At 39.2% G+C, this 22,836-nt stretch overlaps 1 protein-coding gene across 2 annotated transcripts in view; it reads right to left on the reverse strand.

Moving 5' to 3' along the window:
• The window catches only part of CSMD1 (CUB and Sushi multiple domains 1), a 2,071,408-nt gene that overhangs the window by 213,025 nt on the left and 1,835,547 nt on the right, over nucleotides 1-22,836 (reverse strand). For both annotated transcript variants that reach the window (XM_055349528.2, XM_055349527.2), the window contains exons 38-40: nucleotides 15,402-15,520; nucleotides 11,144-11,213; nucleotides 4,629-4,745 (exon numbers count right to left, since the gene is read on the reverse strand). In XM_055349528.2, coding sequence (XP_055205503.2) covers nucleotides 4,629-4,745; nucleotides 11,144-11,213; nucleotides 15,402-15,520 — 306 coding nt within the window. The remainder of the gene's footprint in view (nucleotides 1-4,628; nucleotides 4,746-11,143; nucleotides 11,214-15,401; nucleotides 15,521-22,836) is intronic.

The raw sequence follows: 22,836 nt of genomic DNA on the forward strand, positions 1-22,836 counted from the left end.
AACCAGGTAAGATGATTTCCACATGATGCCAAAGCAGTTAATCGCTTTTGCCTATTTAAATTGTGGCTCGATCCACGGGAATGGGCTCTGGGAGTAGAGTTAATCAAAATAATTATTTGACTATGCTTATCCTATGCTTATCCAGTTGTATGGGAAGATTCATAATACCCAATAAAATCCTCCCAAGGTGAAAAACATCCCATATATTTTTCTTCAAGAAGTGGCAATAACGTCTTATATTCTGGATAAGTGTTATTACTCAGAGTAACTGGAGGAGCACGCTTACTGGTAGGACAGCTGTGCCCTGAGAATCCAAATCCCAAAACTGTCAATCAAGGAAACAGATATGTATGTTCAGATACTAGAGATACAATCTGAAGCCTAGAAATTACATTTAAGAATGTTTTGCAAGAACAATTTTTTATTTTTTCTTTTGTAATTCACTTTGGAGTTTTGATTTGTCATGCTGTTTCATACTCAATAATCTTCTATCTCTATTTTCAACTTGCCAAAATCTCATGATTTCTACATTTTTACACAAAAGCAACTTTTCTTAAATAAGTAATATTTGTAAGAATCTTGTGAAAACCTTTGTGCATTTCTCATCTTATTTAGATTGAAAGTGCTCTTCTATAAATTGGAGAAACGCTTCCTGAAGGAGTCTGACTCCAGCATCCAAGGAACTGGAGCTGCTTTGGGAAGATGCCAAATTCATTTCCTACTTCAGCTGGGGCGCTGAGTCAGAATTTAGGAAAGAGACCACGGGAAGCTACACTGTAACAGCACAACCTCCATTGAGGCTTCCTGCACACAGTAAAATTTGAGCACCCTGGGGGGCAGTCATTTTCCTTGTTACTTGGTGTTGCAAGTTTAAGTAGACACAAATTACTATAAATCTGACACTCTCTTAGGGTCTAAGGCAATCAAGCTTCCCATAATGTCTGTTTCTTGTTGAAATTTCCAGTGATACTTCAAAGGAAATATTGTTTAACACAGTTTCCCAAACCTCTGAAAACAGAGGAGGGGAGAGGCAGAGTAGTGATAGCAATGCACCATTTGCACTTACAGGAGGAGCTGGTTAACTGGTTACTTGCGTGAACTACCTATCACATACATGCCTTTTCTCAGCATTAAGGAAGACAAATCTTCTGGCGATTCTTTTGCAACCTGATCACCAAGATCACCCTAACAGCATTATCCTGGTAAGATATTTTTTGTGTGACGTCAGTTGAAATACCTGTCTACCTTCCCAATCTCCCTGCTTGTCCCATTAGGAAATAAGGGACCCTTTTCTGAGTTGTAACCACAGGAAATGTTCCAGAATCACTTTATGGTTTGGGTATTAATAGGAAGCAACATGAGAGATCAAAAAGGGGAGAAATCATAATTACAAGATAATTGTGGTCACCTCTGCTATATTCCCATTTTGTTTTAAGTAAAACCTTCTGGAGTGAGTGCTTGATTTGTAAGTGCAGATGTCTGAGCTTGAACCCCAAACTTACTTCCTCAAAATTTCCAAGGGTGTGATCTGATATTTTCTTATGATTCCGGAGATTCTGAGAAGAGCTTGCTGACAAGAATAAGGCAAGGTTCAGAGAAAGAAAAATGAGCTGTGCAGTGCTGTGGGTATAAATTAGGAATTGAACAGGAGAATATGACTCAGAGGAAATCATTCACATGCGGCCGAAGTGTGGTTTGACATTTGACAAGACTCATAACGTTGGTTTAAAATTCATGTGCATAGAAGGGAGACTTCAAGCTCTGGTAGTGGATATTACAAAGGAGAAGACGCAGAAATTAAAGAAGGCCATGAATACATAGAACTAATTTACTTAAATGTTTTTCACTATAAAACAATGTGGGGTTGAAAGCTAGGTAGTAAAATTTTCTCAGATTCTGCAAATTGCTCAAAAATGATTTAAGCCCTAGAAAGAACTCCTACCAGGGGCATCATAATTCCAAATGTTGACCATGTTAGAGGACACATCGCCACTCACATGCCTCTCCTCCCAATTTCTCACTTCATATCTATTACTGTTTAGAGGTTATAAAATTTATCACAGGCAAACCTGGTGCGTTACTCAAATGTAATCTATAACAAATTATTCTGAAGCTTACCTACATCTATTCTAAAAAGCTAGGGATAATACTTTTCATGCCTGTTTGATATGAGATAAACTTTCTTTTCTCCTCTTCTAGATCCTCTTTAAACCCTCATGCTATGCAATATCCAATTTTTTTAAGATTTACATCAGTTTAAAGATATTTCATAAGTTATTTTTCATTTCAGTCTTTCTTTAAATAGTTTGTTTAGGTTTATAGATCCCAAATATGAATTTAGACAATTTGGTTTCATTGAAGTTTTTTCCCAAATTATTCTCTCGCACAATAGTTTATAAATAAAAAATAAATAAGAAAATATACTAAATGATACCCTTCTCAGAAATGATAAAATAGTAACATTGGAAAAATAAGTTAAGAAAATATTTATACCAATTTTATTTTATTCATAAATAGAATGTTTCCGGTTAGTTTTGAGAAGAAGGTGACAAACATTTGGAAGAATAATACAAAATACAACTAGGTGACTTTCTTATTTGTTTCACTTTTTTGTTGTTGTTGTTGTTGATCACGTGCCAAACCCTGCACTAATCTTATACCCAGAATTTTTGTTTCTTTAATCTTATACCCAGAATTTTTGTTTCTTTATTCATTTACTTATTGAGACAGAGTCTCGCTCTGTCACCAAGCTGGAGCACAGTGGCGCGATCTTGGCTCACTGCAACCTCCACCTCCCGGGTTCAAGCGATTCTCCTGCCTCAGCCTCCCAAGTAGTTGGGATTACAAGCAAGTGCCACCATGCCCAGCTAATTTTTGTATTTTTAGTAGAGATGGCGTTTCATCATGTTGGCCAGGATGATCTCGATCTCCTGACATTGTGATCCACCGGCCTTTGCCTCCCAATAGCCAGAATTATTATAATTAACCCTCACCATAACCTTATGTGGGTATTTCAGGTATAGAAATGAGGAAACTGGAGCCCCTGTGCATTAACTCATTTAAAAAAACCAGCTATCTCCTTCAGGGATAGCTGCAGTTTGCCTCAGATTTCTCTCATTCTCTGATGTTAACGACTATAATAATTTGACCAACAAGGCTCCGGTTCTTAAGAGCGCTAGTGCTGTGTAAACTATCCCGAGTTACACATACCTCTGAAAGAATTCTTAACCCCTGACTCCAAAGATTAGTTCAATAAGTTCATGTCTCCAGATCTCCATGGCAAGGACGATGGGCCCAGCTTGGGAGAACAGTGGAAGCAATGTTGCTGAAATGATTCACAGGTCTCCGTTTCATTTAGCCCTAGCATAATCACTGCCTTATGCTCAGAGAGAGTATGATTGAAAAAAACAAAACTAGCAAACTAAGAAACCTGGGAGAAACAGGGGCTCCTATAATAATCCTTCCACAGAGTCTCTCCCTTCCTTGACCACCACCGTGGCCTCCTACAGATAACTGGGAGGTGACGGACTCCCCAGGCCATCCCCATCGAGCTGCCCTTCCACAGTCCTCCTCTTTTCTTGTGGAACAGTCATGTTGGTCAAGTGCATTTCCCACGTCCAGCGCCTGATTGACCTGTCGGGCCGTCATTCCGACTGTTCATTCCCCGGCCACTCTCTGCTGAGCAAGTCCACCCTGACTGCTCACTCCTACTGCTACTACCATCCTGGGCACACATTCTAAAAGCAGAAGCTTTGAATAAAGTGTGTCATCTTCTTCCAGGGCAGTTATTTCTATTTATGGTTGTATTCATTCATTTATTCATTCATTCATCATTCAGCTACTATTTAGTACAGAAATACCCAGCTACTCTGCCCTAGGACATTCACTAAGTACCTAACTTGGTCTACCTAAAGTGAGTGCTGTAGAGAAAATCACAAGTAGGGAGACTCAAATAAATGAACTAAAATACGAAGGAAACCAGGAGGCAGACAGGGAAAGGCGTGAGAAGCGATCACAATTTCACAAAGACCATGCATTTCTGAAGAGAGGCCAGAAAAGGTTCTATAATAGTATACACAACAATTAAATTTATGAATTATTTAAGGTGAATAACCTGAAATGTTAATAACTAGATATTAAAAAAACAAATTATTTATTAACCTGAAAACAATGTAATATATAGTAAAAACGTATAAAACAATACTATTTCTTGAAAGTTGTTTTATATTTAATTTAAAAGGAGTCATAAACTTTAAAAAGCCTTCAAAATTATCCAGAAGAAACAATAACCATTATTGACTTCCAGAGATAGATTAGAAAAAGAGCTATTATAAATAAAGAGATTGATAATTGAATTAGGGATGCTACATTTTGTATTTCATATGCCTACTATATCATCATTCGGCCAATTTAATTTGCCTTCAAAAGAGTTGCATGGCTAAATTGATTTTTCAAATAAGTTTTCCACTCTCAAAGTTACTCTGCCAAAGCTTTATTTAAATCTGTACGCCACTTTCAATTACAGATACAGTTATGCCAACAGAATAAGGCATTTTATTCTGCTTAATTCTTTCCAAGATGGAAATGAAAAAAATGAACTTTTAGGAATTGGTAACATTTTCACTTACCATAGCCGATGGGTAATGAGATCCTCCAGGTGCAGTCTAAGTTGTTGGGGTAAGAACCTGGGAAGCCGGGGCTCAGGATCACACCACCCAAGGTGCTCAGCGTCCCTCCACAGGTTGCTGTTAAGTGGACAAGATGTCAGTCCTGCAGGTCCTCACTTTCTCCCTGGAATCTTTGCTCCAACCTGCTTCACTCAACTATGCTGAGAAAGAGCAAGTCTTCCGAGTTAATTCTGCCCTTAATTACAGCACACGATACAATGCTGTGTGCCTTAGTTATTTATGAGCTGTGCTCTCCCTCTTGACAGTGAACTGCTTTAGAATAAAGACCATTTTTCAAGATCCATCTTCTCCTCACACTCAAAGGCTCCCAGTAAAGATGAGTCCATGTAATGTTTGCGTCACAGTCAGGCATCAAATGGACTTCAGTGTATTAGCTGCTATTCATTAAGAGGTAGTATTACTCCCTATTGATTGATTGCTAACTATGTGGTACTTACTGTGCCTAGATAAATACATGGCATAGATTAACTCACATAACAACCCTGAAAGGATTACCATTCCCCTCTTACACATGAAGAAACCAAGCCTGGAAGAGATGAAGAAATTTGCCTAAAGTGACATGCCTGGTAAACAGTACAACCAGAAGGTCATTCCAGCTGTGTCTGGATCCAGTACCCAAGTTTCAGCCACGACACATGACTGTCAGCTAGCTTTTCAATTTCGGAATGCAGCTAACTGCAACCACTTTCTCCCCAGGAAATCTTATGCTGTGAGAGAGGGTGAAATAAGTTCATGCATTTTGCCTTATCTTGGCGACTCACATGTTTTGCTACTGTATCTGAGGTTTGACTATAAAGAGACACAACTGATTTTACAACAAACATGCCCAGTGATACAAGACGAAGCATTTGAAATTCCAATCTTTGATCATTTGGAACCTATTAAAATAATTTCTTATATTCCAAAATTAATGCAAATGATGCCACTTCTTTTCAGGAAGCCCAAAGGAAATGGCTTTATTCTAACAATGCTCTCATTATGCAAAATGTTTTAAACAAAATATTTTCTGGAAGCCCTCTTTTAGAGGCCCCCTAGGACCTGTGGTGAAGCCTTTTTCTTTTTTAATCATCATCAAGACTGAAACAACTTATTTGTAATATGAGAAATAGCTAAAACTTAAGTCTAGTGAATACGGTGATTGCTCAAGCCAGGGCACCATATTCTGGATTTCAAACATTGTATAAGTTGAAAAACATGAGTTACAAACATTTAAAAGTGTATTTTTGTGGTGTGAGTCATAATTCTGGAAAAGTCTTGGACACCATCAACTGTGTTGCTATTTAAAGTATAACCTCTCAAGGCGACTTCTTTGTGGCAGAGACTAGGCATTTGCAAGGCCAGGCTCCCATGTGCACTTTGTCCATGCAGCTGCTGAATGTGCGGAAGACACACCAGCAAATCTGAGTGGCATGCCAACGTACATTTAGCAGTAACACCCTTTCCCTCAGGGCTCATGGGACCTGCAGTGACAGTAGATGTGTATATCCAACTGTCAGAGGTGTTAAACCAGAACAACTCCACCTGGAATAGGAGCTGGATAAAATAAGGCTGAAACCTACTGGGCTGCATTCCCAGATGGTGAAGGCTTTCTAAGTCACAGGATGAGAGAGAAGGTCAGTGCAAAATACAGGTCACAAATACCTTGCTGACAAAACAGGCTGCAGTAAAGAAACCGGCTAAACCCGCCAAAGCCAAGATGGCCACGAGTGTGACCTCTGGTTGTCCTCACTGCTACACTCCCACCAGCACCAAGACAGTTTACAAATGCCATGGCAACGTCGGGAACTTACCCCCTATGGTCTAAAAAGGGGAGGCATGAATAACCCACTGCTTGTTTAGCATATCATCAAGAAACAACCATAAAAATGGGCAACCAGCAGCTCTCAGGGCTGCTCTGTCTATGGAGTAACCATTCTTTTGTTCCTTTACTTTCTTAATAAACTTGCTTTCACTTTACTATACGGATTCGTCCTGAATTCTTTCTTGCAAAAGATCCAAGAACCCTCTCCTGGGGTGTGGATCACAACCCCTTTCCTGTAACACAACTACAGGGAAGACACGAATGAAAAAGGCCGAATCAATGACAAAAAAAGGAAAACAACAGAACCAGTAAATGTGGTAATACTAAAAAGTTCCTTTTGATTTTAGCATGATTTTCACACACAGATGCAGAGGGAAATTATAAAATACAAACACTCATACGTATCTTCAGCTGAGGACTGAGGCAGCCCTGCAGGAGGGGCTGGCCCAGGACCTCAGCGTAGACAGCATCATCAACACGGATGTCTGTGTCCCACACAGACCAACTCTCTGTGTGATGGGAAACTGATCATGGGCCTGACCACTGGGTTCATCTCCTGTCAAACACGCAACAATCACCTAAGTACTTGAGAGCTTAGTTAAAACCACAGTAATCCTTTGTTTTTGATATTGTTTATCTAGAAAACTACAAGTCAATAGATAAGCATAAAAACAGAGCTCCCAAAAGACGCATATCCATCTTTTCTTCCTTTGTGACTTTTTTTTGAGACAGAGTCTTGCCCTGTCGCCCAGGCTGGAGTGCACTGGTGCAACCTCAGCTCACTGCAACCTCCGCCTCCCCGCTTCAAGTGATTCTCCTGCCTCAGCCTCCCGAGTAGCTACGATTACAGGTGCCCACAACTGCGACTACGCCTGGCTAATTTTTGTATTTTTAGTAGAGATGGGGTTCCACCATGTTGGTCAGGCTGGTCTCGAACTCCCGACCTCAGGTGATCCACTTGCCTCGGCCTCCCGAAGTGCAGGGATTACAGGCGTGAACCACTGTGCCCAGCCCTTTGTGACATTTTAAGGCGACTGGGCTTGCCATGTCTTAGATTGGTTCAATGTCCATCTCTGTGTGGTCATCACGTTGCAGACTGACTTCCTGCCTCCTGCCTGGGAAGCTCCCTCCATGCCAGACCCTTTCTTATAGGTAAATAGCATATTTAGAGTTATTGGTAAATATGGTTTTTGTAAAGAGAAAGGAGTTTATTTTTATAAAAAGGCTAGAGACATTATATTTTACTGGATTTATACATCTTATTTTGTGTGAATTCCTGGTTTTGGCGGGAGAAAGAATATACAGAATTTTTACTGAAGGACACAGACACACCATGCTGAAGAACCCTGCGGTGCAGTGAGACAGGGAGGTCCTGGGCCACCTGCTGTGACATGAACTTCACCCAGCTGTAGAGCCCTGGAAAACTGCGAGACCATTCTGGGGCTTGTTATAAATATTCAAAATAGTCAATACTGGTTAAGTTCTGAGAACACTGCTTGATATGTTAACCTCTAGAGAAGTGGTTTTATATACATTCTCTTCATTAGTACTTTTATTTTTCAACATTAGGTCATGGGATTTCCAGGAACTCTTAAGTAAAATATTATCTCTCTATGGACTTCTCCTCTTAAAATTCCCCAGTTTGGAGTAATCTAAAGCTAACAGCTACAAAAAACCTTTCAATCACTAGAATCAGTCTTTGAGATTTATCATGAGTCATGTGTGAGTTTTTTAAACAATGAAAAAACTTGTATACCCTGTAAAGAATTACAGAAGTTGACATAACTTAAACATGTGCTGATATTTACAATGTTAAATAAAAGAGAAAAGCCTATTATATTTTGCAAATATAAGTTAATTCTTTGAATAAAACATCCCATTATGTAATACAAAGTGACAGCAAAGGCATATTATTTGGTTCAATGCCTGCTTAGAATTGATTTCATTGCGAAGTTTAAAAAATTTCAATTCCTGACTTTAAGGAAAGGCTCTTCATTTAAAAATAAATAGGCAGATTGATGTTCTGTATGAAAAAAAGGCAGTTTTAATTTTTTTCTTTTTTAAATTTTTTAATTTTTTCCTTCCAAATCAAGGCTGGGATTTTTTTTTTTTTTTTTTTTTTTTTTTTTTTTTTTTTTTTGAGACAGAATCTCGCTCTGTCACCCAGGATGGAGTGCGGTGGCGCGATCTCGGCTCACTGCAAGCTCCGCCTCCCAGGTTCACGCCATTCTCCTGCCTCAGCCTCCCGAGTAGCTGGGACTACAGATGCTCGCCACCACGCCTGGCTAATTTTTTGTATTTTTAGTAGAGACGGGATTTTACCGTGTTAGCCAGGATGGTCTCGATCTCCTGACCTCGTCATCCACCCACCTCAGCCTCCCAAAGTGCTGGGATTACAGGCGTGAGCCACCGCGCCCAGCCAAGGCTGGGATTTTAAACGTCTGTACAAGTAGCTCAATGTTTTTAGCTGACATGTTAATCTAGACATTTATTTTTACCAAGACATAGCTTTTAAAAATAAGATACTGGCCACTAAGGTATATTTTTCACTTGTAAGCAAATATTATGTAGTGAACATAACATAAACAGGTATTCTTTCCTGGATGAGACTATCATAAAGGCTGAAGTTTTTTGTCTGTTTTACAGGTTTCGTGCAGTTTTATTTTCCTCTGTACACAATTTCATCTGCATCCCATGCAAGGCAGTTAAATTGTGTATTACTAAAAACCATTGAATACCTAAATTTATTTGAGATGTGGGGAAATTAGGCTGTCAGAAGAATGTGTAACAGACAGTAATTACCTCGCTTTACTTGTGGGTGCCCACACCACACTATGCCAAAATGAATTCTAAACAGAATGTGAATAGCTCCCAGGACAATTTTAAGGCTACTCTGTGGCCTTTAAAATAGCTAATGTTCATCCATATAGAGTTGACCATTTTCTCCTGAAACACCATTTGGCAGTATGGCATGCTTGAGGCTGACTGTCTGGAGATAAATGGGTTCTGAGCACACCCCCAGCAACACTTGAGTGTTGGAAGACTGTCAGGAACAATAAAGACAGCACCCCAGAAGTGTGACTGTTATAATGATCCAGGCTCTCTGATACTGATTCATTCCCTAGCCATTCTTTAATTGAAATTCTTGAGTGTCTACCACGTGCTGAAGATACAGAGGTGAGTAGTGCATGTCTCTGTCACCAAAGCCTTTGGGGATTGTAGAAGGGCAAATTAAAGAGCAATATCATTACAACTCTGCAGGAAGTAAAGTCAGGCACATGGTGGTGGTAGCCCAGGGTAGAGATGACTCACTGCACCTGCAGGTGGGAGCTCAGAGAGCACTGAGGAGGGGACACTCTCTCCAGTGCAAAATTCAAGAGGGTGCCTAAACGCTCCAATAAATATTTTAATGCAATATTTGGAAAAAATAAAAAGAAAGGAAGAAAATCTATGATGAACAAAATATGAAAATTTTAAATAAAGACAAGATCAGTACTGCCAATGTTTCCTTTTGCCTCTTTCCTGTGATAAAGTTGGAGTATGGCTGAATATGGGAGCTGTAGGTTAGGATTCCATGGAGACGATAATTTAGGAGGGGACTGTGCCATCTTAAAGATGGGGCATTGGAGCTAAGAATCACAGGGGAGGATACACTCAGGTGGAAGGGGTGACAGGAGTGAGAAGTCACTTGGATTTAGGGAGTGAGGGAGAAATTTAAGGTAATACCCAGATTTGTTGTTTAGACAAAAAAAAAAAAAAACAAAGAGCAGGATACTGCTAATAGCATTCTCAGAGGAAGTAGATCCACGAGAACAACAATAGGTTTGGAGAAACCAATCAGTTTGTGAGTTGGGGGTAAGGAGTGTTAAGTAACTGGCCATGATCCTGCTGAGACAGTACCTGCAAGGTTGGATGGTTGCCTGAGCTACAGGTAAAGATTTCTGAGTTGGGCTACAACAAACAGGTGATGGGTGAAGCTGGGGGCCTGAATGATGGGGAGCAAAGGGCACCCTGACATCACCAACCTTTGTATTGAGGGACTTGTGACCACCACCTGCAACGCCCCTGGAATCATTAAACTCCCATCACATCCCCTATGCTAACAGTTTAGGGAGTCTCAAGGCATTAAATACAGGTCTGGAAAGCTTTTTCCTAAAGAAGCCAGCTGATTGTGCCTCCAGGAGTGCATCCACAAGATAGTCACCAGGTTATTTCCAACATGAAATACTCCATCACTCCATCAGTAACCTGTCATTCTGAATTTTGTTCCTGGGAACTTGTTTTTTCTGAGGCTAAAGGTCTATACAGAAAACTACCCAGACTTTCAGACCAGCTGCATTCCTTCTTTGCCACAAATTAACAAACTGGCCTTCTGACACACATGTTGTTTTGGTGCAGGGCCGTGAGCGGGCAGTCTTGCCTCTGGTCTGTGCGGGCTGACCAAGACACACTGAGAAGACGGAGTTGCTGCATCCAGTGGGGAAGGTGCAGGTTAAACGCGTCATTCTGCTCTACTGCATTATGTGCTATTATTATATAACACGTGTTATGAAATTAAGAAATTTAGAAGTGCATTCTTTGACCCCAAGAGTAGAGCAGGCATGTTCTTCCCAGTGTGTGCACAGCAGCAGAGTTACAGAAGGTGCATCCTTACCAATGCACAGGGGAGACGGATAGTTCCAACGGCGAACGGTCCCTGGCATACAGGAAATGTGGGAACGGCCCTGTTTAAAAGAAAACAAAAGAAAATACATATAACTAAAAACAGAGTATTTAAGGATTAAATGTTTGAGAATATCTGCATTTTTTCCTTTCTTGTTCTAATTATAAATATTTAAAAATTCAAAAGTTGTGAAATCTGTTTTTACTAATGATTATTAGTGAGTCACATTTTGAACCAACATAGAAAAGTATCCATTTTCACCGTGTTTCTTTCTACTAAAAACAAAATCTTGCAATGTCCTTTTGACCAGACCATAATTCGACCCAGCTCCTTTCTTGATACTTAAGAGTACTGAATTGGGCAAAATATGCATTTTTTTTTCATTCGCCAGAATTTACAGCTTTTGGCCTAAGAGGCTGAAAACAATTAGAAAGTACTAGGTGGTGATTAGAAGGCCAGAATGTCAGCAATACAAAGTCTGCTTATGGAGAGGTAGCTTCGGTGGTTGTCTGTGCTTCCGCGTCACGTGACGACCAGGGTTCAGCAAAGCACTGGGTCGTTTCTTTATCACAGAAAACGGAGACTTCCTATCCATTTTCTCACTAGACATCCTCACACATCACATCAACCTGCCTGCAATGAAATGAACCCTCATCACTCAGGGTCTCTTTACCCTGTAAATACATGAATTTTCCACTTTCTACTTTAAAAAATCTGTTCTAGTCTTTCTCAGTGAAAAAAAATCAAACAGTAGAGGGTTAAATTCAAAGATGTTTTGTGCTAACATCTCTTTCACAGTAAAAGAGAGGTGATCCACGAGACCTCTGTGTGCGGCCTATTTTTATATTTTTCCTGATCGTGACTCGGTGGCCTTATCAGCCAGGTTTGCTTATCTCATAAATTTCCATTTGCCACCCACAACTGGCATAGAGGCAATTGAAAAACAACATTTAATGTATGTTAAATAATTCCAGCCACACTGGGAACGCATCAAACAAGCATTTGCACTAATGCAGTTATCAATGGCAAACCGATTCCCTAAGCTGTCAAACATTTCATACTCAATCCACCTGCCACAAAACTAACTTTCTCATACCTCTTGATATTTTTTAAAGTAGTTACAGTAAAGAAGACTATATTTAATTTTAAAGATGATACTCCAGGTAATTTTGTGCTGCCGGCATTTACACTCTCTGTATCCCCATTCTCCGACGCATTAAATTATCCTTATAAATTTCCTTCTGAAACAGGGAAAAACATAGAGTTCAAAAGTCTCAGAAAATTTTCATCAGAGACTACCAATAAAATGGTCATTTATTACCAATCTAGGTAATATTCTGCTATTGATTTTGTTATAAACATTTCCGATGAGCGATTCTAGCTACAAATTTTCTAATAAATCAAAACAAGATAGGACCCTGTGCATTTATTTACGAGTGTTTACACCAATGGGAATTTTCTTTTTTATGTTTAAAAAGACCATTAAAACAAGTTGAGAGAAGATGGAAGTCATACATCATTCCAATATTCAGGATTTACTTTCAGCGTGTGATGTCACGGCAGCCCCTGAATCACACTAGGCATATATATTTATAGACACTCACGTGTGAACTATGCAAGGAACAATGCTTTTCATGACTAATATGTAATTGATGCATCTGTTGTTCCAAATATATTAATGTGTTAGTAAAATTGTCAGTTGTTAGCAATTTAAAAAAAATCCAGAATCCTTTTTTGCTCATGTGAATGACAAACAGCAGCTTGCAAACTCAAAGCTTGGCATTGTTTGTAACGAAGAAAAGAAACACAGCTTAGTTTGCATTTGAAAAACAGAGCTAATAAACGGTCTGATGGGACTGTGCAGAAGTGCATCCACAGGCCTGTGTCCCTAAGCAGCATATTCAATAATCCATTATAAGAAATTTCTTTGGTAAAGAATTATTTCTATTTTCTTCTCTGAGAGCTGTCATAATATCATTTGTAAAAGAACTGCAACAGAAACTGCAAAGTCTCACCATCAGGTAGAAACAAGATGAACATCCATGAGCAAGAGCAAATATTAAAGTTTGGGAATTTGAGGGAGAATGGAGGAAACATGATATTTACCTGATTTCAGGCAATTATAAAGCAAGCCCCCAACAAGGCACAAAAACAGCATGTCAGTGTAGATTGAGGTGTCTCTCTAAATGAGATCCTTGAGATATGAAAGACAATTCTTTTTTTTTTCTTTTTTTAAGATAGGGTCTTGCTCTGTCACCTAGGCTGGAGTGCAGTGGTGCAATCTCGGCTCACTGCAACCTCCGCCTCCTGTTTCAAGCGATCCTCCCACCTCAGCCTCCCAAGTAACTGGGACTAAAGGAACGCGCCGCCATGCCCAGCTCATTTTTGTATTTTCTGTAGAGATGGTATCTTACTGTGTTGCCCAGGCTGGTCTCATACTCCTGGATTCAAGCAATCCTCTGACTTTGGAACCCGAAAGTGCTGGGAGTAAAGGTGTGGGCCACTGCAACCGGCCTACGATAATTCTTTCTGACACATCAGGTGGATCAGGAACGTTGTGTCTTAAAGATTCAGACTGAATAGGTTGAGTGTGTTTGGTTACAAACTTAATGAGGTAGCCCAACTTTCAGGAGTCCTTACTCACCACAGTTTCCACTACAGAGACTCTCATTCTGCCTGCAATCTCTTTGCAGAGTTACAATTATTGTGGTACCCACCAAGGTGGTGTTATAATGTAAGGTGTAGGCTTGTTCTTATGAAGGTGGCTTTACACATTGATACTGGTTTCTAATAACAGCGACAATAGTTTTCCTTTACTGAAGTGTGCCAGTTATTTCACAGATATTTTCTCTAAGCTGAAAGCATACATCACATGGTACCCATGTCCCACGGTTGATCAGGAGTAGTGAGATTTTGTATATAAAGCACTTGGTAATGCACCCCTTTAGCATTCAGTGTTTGCCAGCCCCTGTTCTTGCTCTTAACTGGATTCACTGCTACACAATATTTACCCCAATGTACACGCAGAAATTGAATTCCACACAGTGGTGTTATTTCACTGCTGTAGTGTTGCAACTCTACATATAAGAACATAGCTAAACAATTTTCCTTTAAAACCTATCAGTGTCAGTGTCATTATAAACATACAGCTAAAATATTCTATTACCTGAATTAACTGAAGAGCTGGAATGTCAATCGACTTATATATTTCTCCTGACTTTAGAATATACATGTTTTGATTATCAATTTTTATTGCTGGCAGGGAGAATTATATAATAATTATGCTAAGTGATAGAAACTATTCTGAGAGTAGGCTTACTCATGGTTAAACTAGAAAATATTAATAATAAGAGAAAAATGACTACTCTTGCCATACATTAGATTATAAATCATTCATCAAAACTTTTATATAAAAAACTCTTGGCTGGACACAGTAGCTCACACCTGTAATCCCAGCACTTTGGGAGGCCAAGGCAGGTGGATCACCTGAGGTCAGGAGTTCGAGACAAGCTTGGCCAACATGGTGAAACCCCATCTCTACTAAAAATACAAAAAGTAGCTGGGTGTGGTGGCAGGTGCCTGTAATACCAGCTACTTGGGAGGCTGAGGCAGGAGAATAGTTTGAATCTGGGAGGCGGAGCTTGCAGTGAGCCAAGATCAAGATCATGCCACTGCACTCCAGCCTAGGCGACAGAGCGAGACTCCCTCTCAGAAAAAAAAAACAAAAACAAAAAAACCCTCTTTATATAGAAGATAGTAAAAGTTCATTTAAAAATTTCTACTTAATAGTTTTTAAAACTTACTTAAATGTTTTATTTTGGTGCCTTATCTACCTAGCCCAAAGAGGGCATTAATGATGACTTATACTGAATGATAAGAACAGTTTGCCGAGTAGGACATGCACATTCAGAAGCAGATTCAATTACTGGCTGCCAGGAGAGGACTTTCAAAGAGACAGTGTTGATATTTTGCCCCTAGAATGCTCTGTGCATAGTTATTGGGAATGCATATATTTTGAAATAAAACAATTGTGAAAAATAGAATGCTTAGCTTTGAAAGAGTACATTATCACTTAAAAGCTGTTTCCAAATGGTGATGAAGACGACCAACATGCATGATTTAATATGAATAGTATGATTCACAAACTGAGTGAGGAAAACCTGGGTACAAAGTGAGGGCTTTGGCTTTAAGAGAGCTGCACAAAGATGACCATGTGTATGTTAATCCTGAGCACCGAGAAGAAGGATACCTGCAGGGTGTACCCAGGCTCGCACTGGAAGGAGAGCACGTCGTTCACCATGTACCGATCTCCGATTTTGATGCTGTTGCTGGGGAGGGCTGGTTCTTGGCATGCAGCAAGACCTACAGCTAGAAATGCAAAGACAAATGCTAGAAATTATATGATGTAAACAATATTCTTACCATTTGAATATCCAAAGTTTATTTCTATTGCTCTCCTTCTGTAGAAATGAACAAAGACTTCAACTCTTTCTCTTGTTATTCTACCAAGAAGACTTTGAGTACCTTTAAATCAGAGCTATGAGTTAATTCTTAAAAATTAAATTATCTTATTTTCATTACACAATGAATCAAGGCTTTGATTTCAATAACAAAATTTGTTACTTCCACATTGAGTATAAAAGATCCCAACTTCAATATATACATATTGTAAAAAGTCTCTTCAAAAATTGTGTTTTTATGATATGTAAAACTCCAGGATATTGCCCTGTTACTTTTGCTTTTCAAGCATACTTAGCAGTCTTTATAAAAAAAATTATGTGTGAATCTGGGAATTCTGTTCTTCTACAAAAAAAATGAGAAAAAATATTTTATATTCAATCTCTCTCTCTCTTTCTCTTAAAGACAACAAAAAAGGATCTCATGAACAGTCTGTTCTTCATTAAACAGAAACAATATTTACAGAACATAAAGCTGTAATCCTGCACTTTCCCAGATGAATTGCATTCAGTTAAGACACTCACAGATTTTTTTAAAGGCATCATATAATACTGGAACTCAGCCTAAAGTATCAGATAAATGAATTCTAAAACACTGAAACCTCTCTGTATAAATCCTTATCATAAGAATAAACAAGATATGCAGCTATCATATTTTGTAGAATCAAAAATTGATTTTGGTTTATCAAAAGGTACAAACTTTCCATTATGAGATGAGCAAGTTCTGAGGATCTAAAGTGTACAGCATTGGATGTTGATGGATATATTAATTCCATTTAATTAAAAAATGCATTTGAAATGGTGCTAAGGGCTTGTTGAATACGAATAATTTATTCCATTATTCTAACATGTCATGAAGAAATAGTGGAGAAAGGCTTCTCTAGGTAGGCCAGCTTCACATTCTTTATGGGGCCTTGGATTCACACTTTAGTTCTTGTACTTCACAACAACAGGAGAGAACTTGTCAGATTACTTAACTGACTGGGACTCTCAGAAAGGAAGCTGGGGTGGAGGAGGTGAGTAGGACTTTAGTTAATCAGGAGCAAAAAAAAAAAAAAAAAACAGCAGGAGAACAGGTCCACTCAGGGGCAGCCCCATGCTAGTGGTCCCCAGGCACAGAGAGGACGCAGCTGCCTGCACTGCCCATGGGGCCGGTCCCCACGCGGGACTCTGCCCTGAGGCCAGTCGGCTTTCTCTGCTTCATCTGCTTCATGCCTGCTCCACGTCTCACCAGACTTCACTTTCGGAAAAAGAAAAAAAAAAAAAAAAAGCACAAGTGCAAAGATAAAATGATTAAGAACTTAAAAACCAGCGGCCACCAAGCACGAGACCCAGTGTGACTCACACAGTGCCCGCTCAGGAAGCAGCTCTGGGTTGAAGCTACAGAGTCAGCACCAAGGTCAAGGGAAACTCTGGGTCATCCCTGCATGGCTGTCACTCTGCCAGACACATTATACTAACTCCAGTCCCCACCAGACCCTCATAGCCAGGCTCCTTGTGTCTGATATTGAACAAAAGGCAAAGTGAAGTGAGCCTGGCTGCAGAGTTGCACAGGTCGGTGTGTCCGTGTATATGAGCCTGATCTCTCATGCGTGTTGAGCTAACAGTACATTTCCTCCACTGCCTGGATGTTGGAGCCTGTAAGAGATGTGTTCACCAGTGCCGACCCCAGACCTGCTGAGTCGGAGGCAACACCATCCCAAATCCTTCACCAGCTTGCCCAGTGTTTCCCCAAATCTGAGAAGGTGAAATGGAGAGAGAGAAGTGTCTTCATCTTACAGTACTGGGATTGTTCATTTGAGAACCCCATGCTACAGAATCCAGGTCAGAATGGAAAGCAGTGGTACATAAACTAGCTGAGTAATGTCAGGCCACAGAACCCATTGATTCTGTATAGAATGAGTAGGTACGAGGAGTGCCATGAACTTTTTCTAAGTTGAAATAGATTTTTCCTTAAATGGCTGCATTTTTAGAAGTATGAAGTACCATAAGCATTAAGCAGCAATATACTTTATTCCTACCACAGATTTTCAAGCCATTGGGGCTTTACATAGAAGATAAAACTGCTAAATATGAAAAAATATATACAATCACTTAGGTCTTTAACTTTTTTTACTAATGTAAGTCTAAAATTTTTTGTTTTAACTTTAGAACATAGATTACTACATTTAAATCCCATCTTTTCTTTCCTACCACATATTAGCAAGGTCATCTACCATACATCTCTGAGTTTTTTATTTCCCCCTGAAAAAAATGTATACTTAAAATACTAGGTAAATTTTAACTACAGTCGGGAATACTAAAAATCTACTTTAGGGTGATACTAAGTCATCGTCATTCTGATATACTTCAAGGACACACCAGGTGACACAGAATGAAGAATATCGATTACAAAAACAGGTTCCAAATATCAAGACAAAATATTTTGAAATGAAAAGTGAAACATTACAATTCATATTAAAGTCCAGTTACTAAACTTGCATGTTTTACCCATAAGATATGATGTGTTTTTATTATATGTTGATTTATATGCAGTTATTACATATTAATTTATTGTCATTTTCTCCTTTCTTGAATTCTATTCAATTGATCCTCTGGGGAAAAAAAAAACAACTTGCATTTATATCTGGCCTTTAAGGAATTATAATTAATTTATAATTAATTATAAATAAATGAATAAAATAAAAACACACAAAAACACCATTTTGACCGGTGTTTAACATGGCCAGACTCAGGAAGCAGTTCTATGCAGAGCACAATATTTGAAATGTAAAAAGAACCATCTTTTCTTCTCCCTTCGCCAGTGTCACTACACACCCAGTAAATGTTAGAAGCTAAGAATGCAAAAAGATTAAAACCTGGTATGTGTAAGAATATTTTTTATCAATATTATTTAAACCTGCTATTATATTAAACGGAGTGACAAAGTGCATAAGTGATTGATATGATCAGAGCCCAAGTATTTTCCATACTTTGCATTTCTCTCATAAAGATGCACGAATTCGCCTGCAACACTAGGAGTAATTCAAGTCACCATGAGAACAGTGGGGTTTTTTTAAAATTTTATTTATTTATTTATTTATTTATTTATTTATTTATTTATTTTTGAGACGGAGTCTCACTCTGTCGCCCAGGCTGGAATGCAGTGGTGCGATCTCAGCTCATTGCAAGCTCCGCCTCCTGGGTTCACGCCATTCTCCTGCCTCAGCCTCCTGAGTAGCTGGGACTACAGGTGCCCACCACCACGCCCAGCTAATTTTTTTGTATTTTTAGTAAAGACGGGGTTTCACCGTGTTAGCCAGGGTGGTCTCGATCTCCTGACCTCGTGATCCACCCGCCTCAGCCTCCCCAAAGCGCTGGGAGAACAGTTGTTTTTTGTCGGTAAAGGTGTGTCAGATGCAGCGGCAGAAGACAGCTCAGCTTGACAGACAGGAAAGTGATGGGGATGTTAAAATAGGGCAAGAGTGGAGCACAGGAGAGCTCTGAGCTTTTTAGGAATGGGGTGAAACCTTTTGAGAGAGAAATCAACCATCTACAGGATGGCTCCAAAACAGAAAAACCAGAAAGGAGGTTGGGGAATGTAGACAATAACATAGAAGACAAGGCAGTGAACCTTCTGACTTTTAGGGGACAGAAGGTCGTCTACTGACAAATTTTTGGTACAGAAAAAATTAGACTATTTATATTTATTCACTGTATTAGTCAAAATGTGAAACAAATGTGATATGATAGGAAGTAGGCAGGGTGGTGTTTGGTAATAAATATGAACCATGTAGAAGGTAAGCTTGAGTCTATACATGTATACATAATTCTCTTTTTAGATTTTTAAAAAGAATCATGTACTTTAAAAAAAAAGAATTTTAAAAAGAATTATGTATGATACTTCTTATCACATCATCTCTGTTAGGCTGGGCATGGTGACTCATGCCTGTAATCCAGGCACTTTGGGAGGCCGAGGCAGGCAGATCACCTGAGGTCGGGTGTTCAAGACCAGCCTGGCCAACATGGCCCTGAAACCCCGTCTCTACCAAAAATGCAAAAAGTAGCCGGGCGTGGTGGTGTGCACCTCTAGTCCCACCTACTCGGGAAGCTGAGGCAGGAGAATCGCTTGAACCTGGGAAGCAGAGATTGCAGTGAGCCAAGGTCACACCACTGCACTCCCGTCTGGGCAACAGAGCGAGACTCCATCTCAAAAAAATAAAATAAAAAATAAAAAGAGAATGCTAATCAACAAGTCTCCCTTTCCTGAAGTGTTTTAGAAGAAAGATGTTTGCATTGATTGAAAGTGATCTCTCATATTGTCAAGCCAGGGGTAGCAGTATCATATAAATGATGGGCAAACCTGTAGAAATAGACATTTATAAGTATTTATTTAGACACAAAACATAGGTTATCTAGGAAGACATATACAAGTAAAAAGAAATATTTATTCTTAAGGCAGACTAAAAAGAAGTCACAAAACATAACTATGATAGGAAAATTCTGGATGAATTTTCCAGAGGCAGAGATATCTGGGAAAAAGTAAGCTGTCATAATGTTTAGCAAAATTTTCAAGAGAAATAATTTCTACTTCTTTTAAATCATAGCATACATATGCTTTATACCATAAATGATAATATATCATATGGGATGAAGCAATGTTTCTTTAAAAGGTGGTTCACAGGGCCGAGCACAGTGGTTCACGCCTGTAATCCCAGCGCTTTGGGAGACCAAGGCAGGTGGATCACAAGGTCAAGAGTTCCAGAGCAGCCTGGCCAACATGGTGAAAACCCGTCTCTACTAAGAATACAAAAATTAGCCAGGCGTGGTGGCATGTGCCTGTAATCCCAGCTACTTGGGAGGCTGAGGCAGGAGAATTGCTTGAACCCAGGAGACGGAGGTTGCAGTAAGCCGAGATCGCACACTGCACTCCAGCCTGAGTGACAGAGCAAGACTCCAACTCGGAAAAAGAAAAAAAAAAGGTGTTTCACAAACTATTAGGTTGGCTATCACTTTTAATGGCAAAAACCACAATTATTTTTGTGCCAACCTAATACATGACTCTGAATGCCCAGGTGCCCTGATTAAATGTGAAGACAACATAAAGGTAATTCTTGTGCAATCTACACATTTAAAAACAAACAAGAAAGAACAAAACGCAGGCAGTGGGAAAGGAGGTGGGTCTTATGTACTGTAGTGATTTATACAATATTATCCACTGATACATTTTGTGTTCAATTCCAATGTTAAAATTTGGACATTACAAAGATGCTTCTATGTAAAATTGCAATTAGATGTAGAATGTAGCAAGGGAAGTTTTTAAACCCCATGAATCTAGCCTATGAAAGCAAAGAATCTAAAACACAGCCATTAAGAAGATGAGTGTCCTAATTTGACCAAAAATAGTTTAATGGCTTCACCTACCACTGATCATAAAATGTGAGCATTAAGAATCAGAATATAACAATCAGCCTCATCATGTCCCTGGAATTTATTGTAGCCATTTTTCTAAATGCATCAGGCAAAATTCTGAGAAGAGTTTGCTTAAATCTTCCAAATAAAAATGATTTTAGAACACATGATAAACATACAATTTTAATCGAATACTTAAAACAGGACAAATGGGACTTTGGTAGATATTATGAACTGAAATGACCTTGGGCAATTTTCCTCAACTGTGCATGACTGGCGGAGTGTAAGGTTTTCAAACATCACAATTAGAAAAAACAAAACAAAACATATTTCAAACTAGAGAGCTCAAAACAAAAACGTTGATAAGCAGAGAGTGAGGGAAGCAGACCCAAGTGAAGAGGTTAATAGAGGAGTAGCATGAAACAGGGTCAAGAAATCAAAATACGGCGCATTCAGACACGTGAGTATTCAACACCCAGGTAGACCATGAACACTATGTGGAACGTAAGTGGTTATTCTCTAATTCTGAAAAGAAAACAACTTGTTGGCTGTAGTGTTTATTGTAATTAACTACATGATTATTCTTTGGCACAGAACACACAGATGAAAATTCCTCGTTTTCTAGATGCGCGCAGGTATGGTACACCCTAACACAGAGGTGCTGCTGATTATTTTTGTAAACTCTTAATTGGAAAAATTGCATTAAAGTTGAGATAATGTGCTGGAACACAGGGGAAGGAAGAAATGAAGTCACCCGAGGAGACATCATGTGAGCCTGACAATGGAGGAAGTAAACGTCAAATGCCATGATTATAGACAGCTACAAATGTGGACCTCTGCACCCAGACTTCTACGCCACAGTGTGTAAGGAGTCAGTAAGTCTTCATCACACACACACACACACAAATATAGATAGATAGATAGATAGATAGATAGATAGATAGATAGATAGATAGATAGACAGACAGATAGGGAAAACGCCATTAATAACATAGTACCTTACGAAAAGAAAAGAAACTTTTATTTATCATGTGGGAAGTTTAGATTGTAGAGGTAAAAAGATTTCGTCTCATCTGTAAACTGTTGGCAGGTTTGACACATATCATAAATGCTATTTCTATTATTTCCACTTGTTACATCCTGCAGTCTCTTCAAAGCATAAAGGAGTGCATGTCTGGTGACAAGGGAAGTGACAAAATACCTTTGGGGGAAGTAAAATGTTCTCTATCTCTCTCAGGGGCTCACAAATTATATTAGCATTTTACTGGTGCAGAGAAACTCTGCAGTGATGAACTCTCATCAAGTTTATTTAATACATGGTTTCCAAAATTTCTCCGGTCACAGGACTATTTTGGTCTACGTACCACCCACCAACAACCTGGACCAGTATCCTCATTCATGGGCAGATGGTAAGTAATGTATTCAAGGTCATAAACCAGGAAATGACATAGCCTCTGCATTACACATGGGCAGGAATCATGCATCTCAGTGAGTTACAGACTCCACCCCAAACAGTACAGCCCTGTTTACATCCTAGGAGAAACCGGAGGAGAAAAGTTTCAGGACTTTGGATTTGGCATTGATTTTTTGATATGAGACCACAGTCACAGGCAACGAAAGCAAAAATATACAAATGTGACTACATCAAACATGAAAAAGAAAACAATGGAGTGAAAAGTCTACATTCTGCTGCTAAGTGAAATAAGCCAGTCTCAAAAAAAGACAAATATTGTATGATTCCACTCATATAAACTATCTCTAGTAGTCGAAATCATAGAAAAAAAATGGAAATGTGATTGCCTAGGGCTAGGAGTAGCAAACAGACAGAATTACTGT

Source organism: Gorilla gorilla, chromosome 7 (genome assembly GCF_029281585.2).
Source record: "Gorilla gorilla gorilla isolate KB3781 chromosome 7, NHGRI_mGorGor1-v2.1_pri, whole genome shotgun sequence".
NCBI classification, from domain to species: Eukaryota; Metazoa; Chordata; class Mammalia; order Primates; family Hominidae; genus Gorilla; species Gorilla gorilla.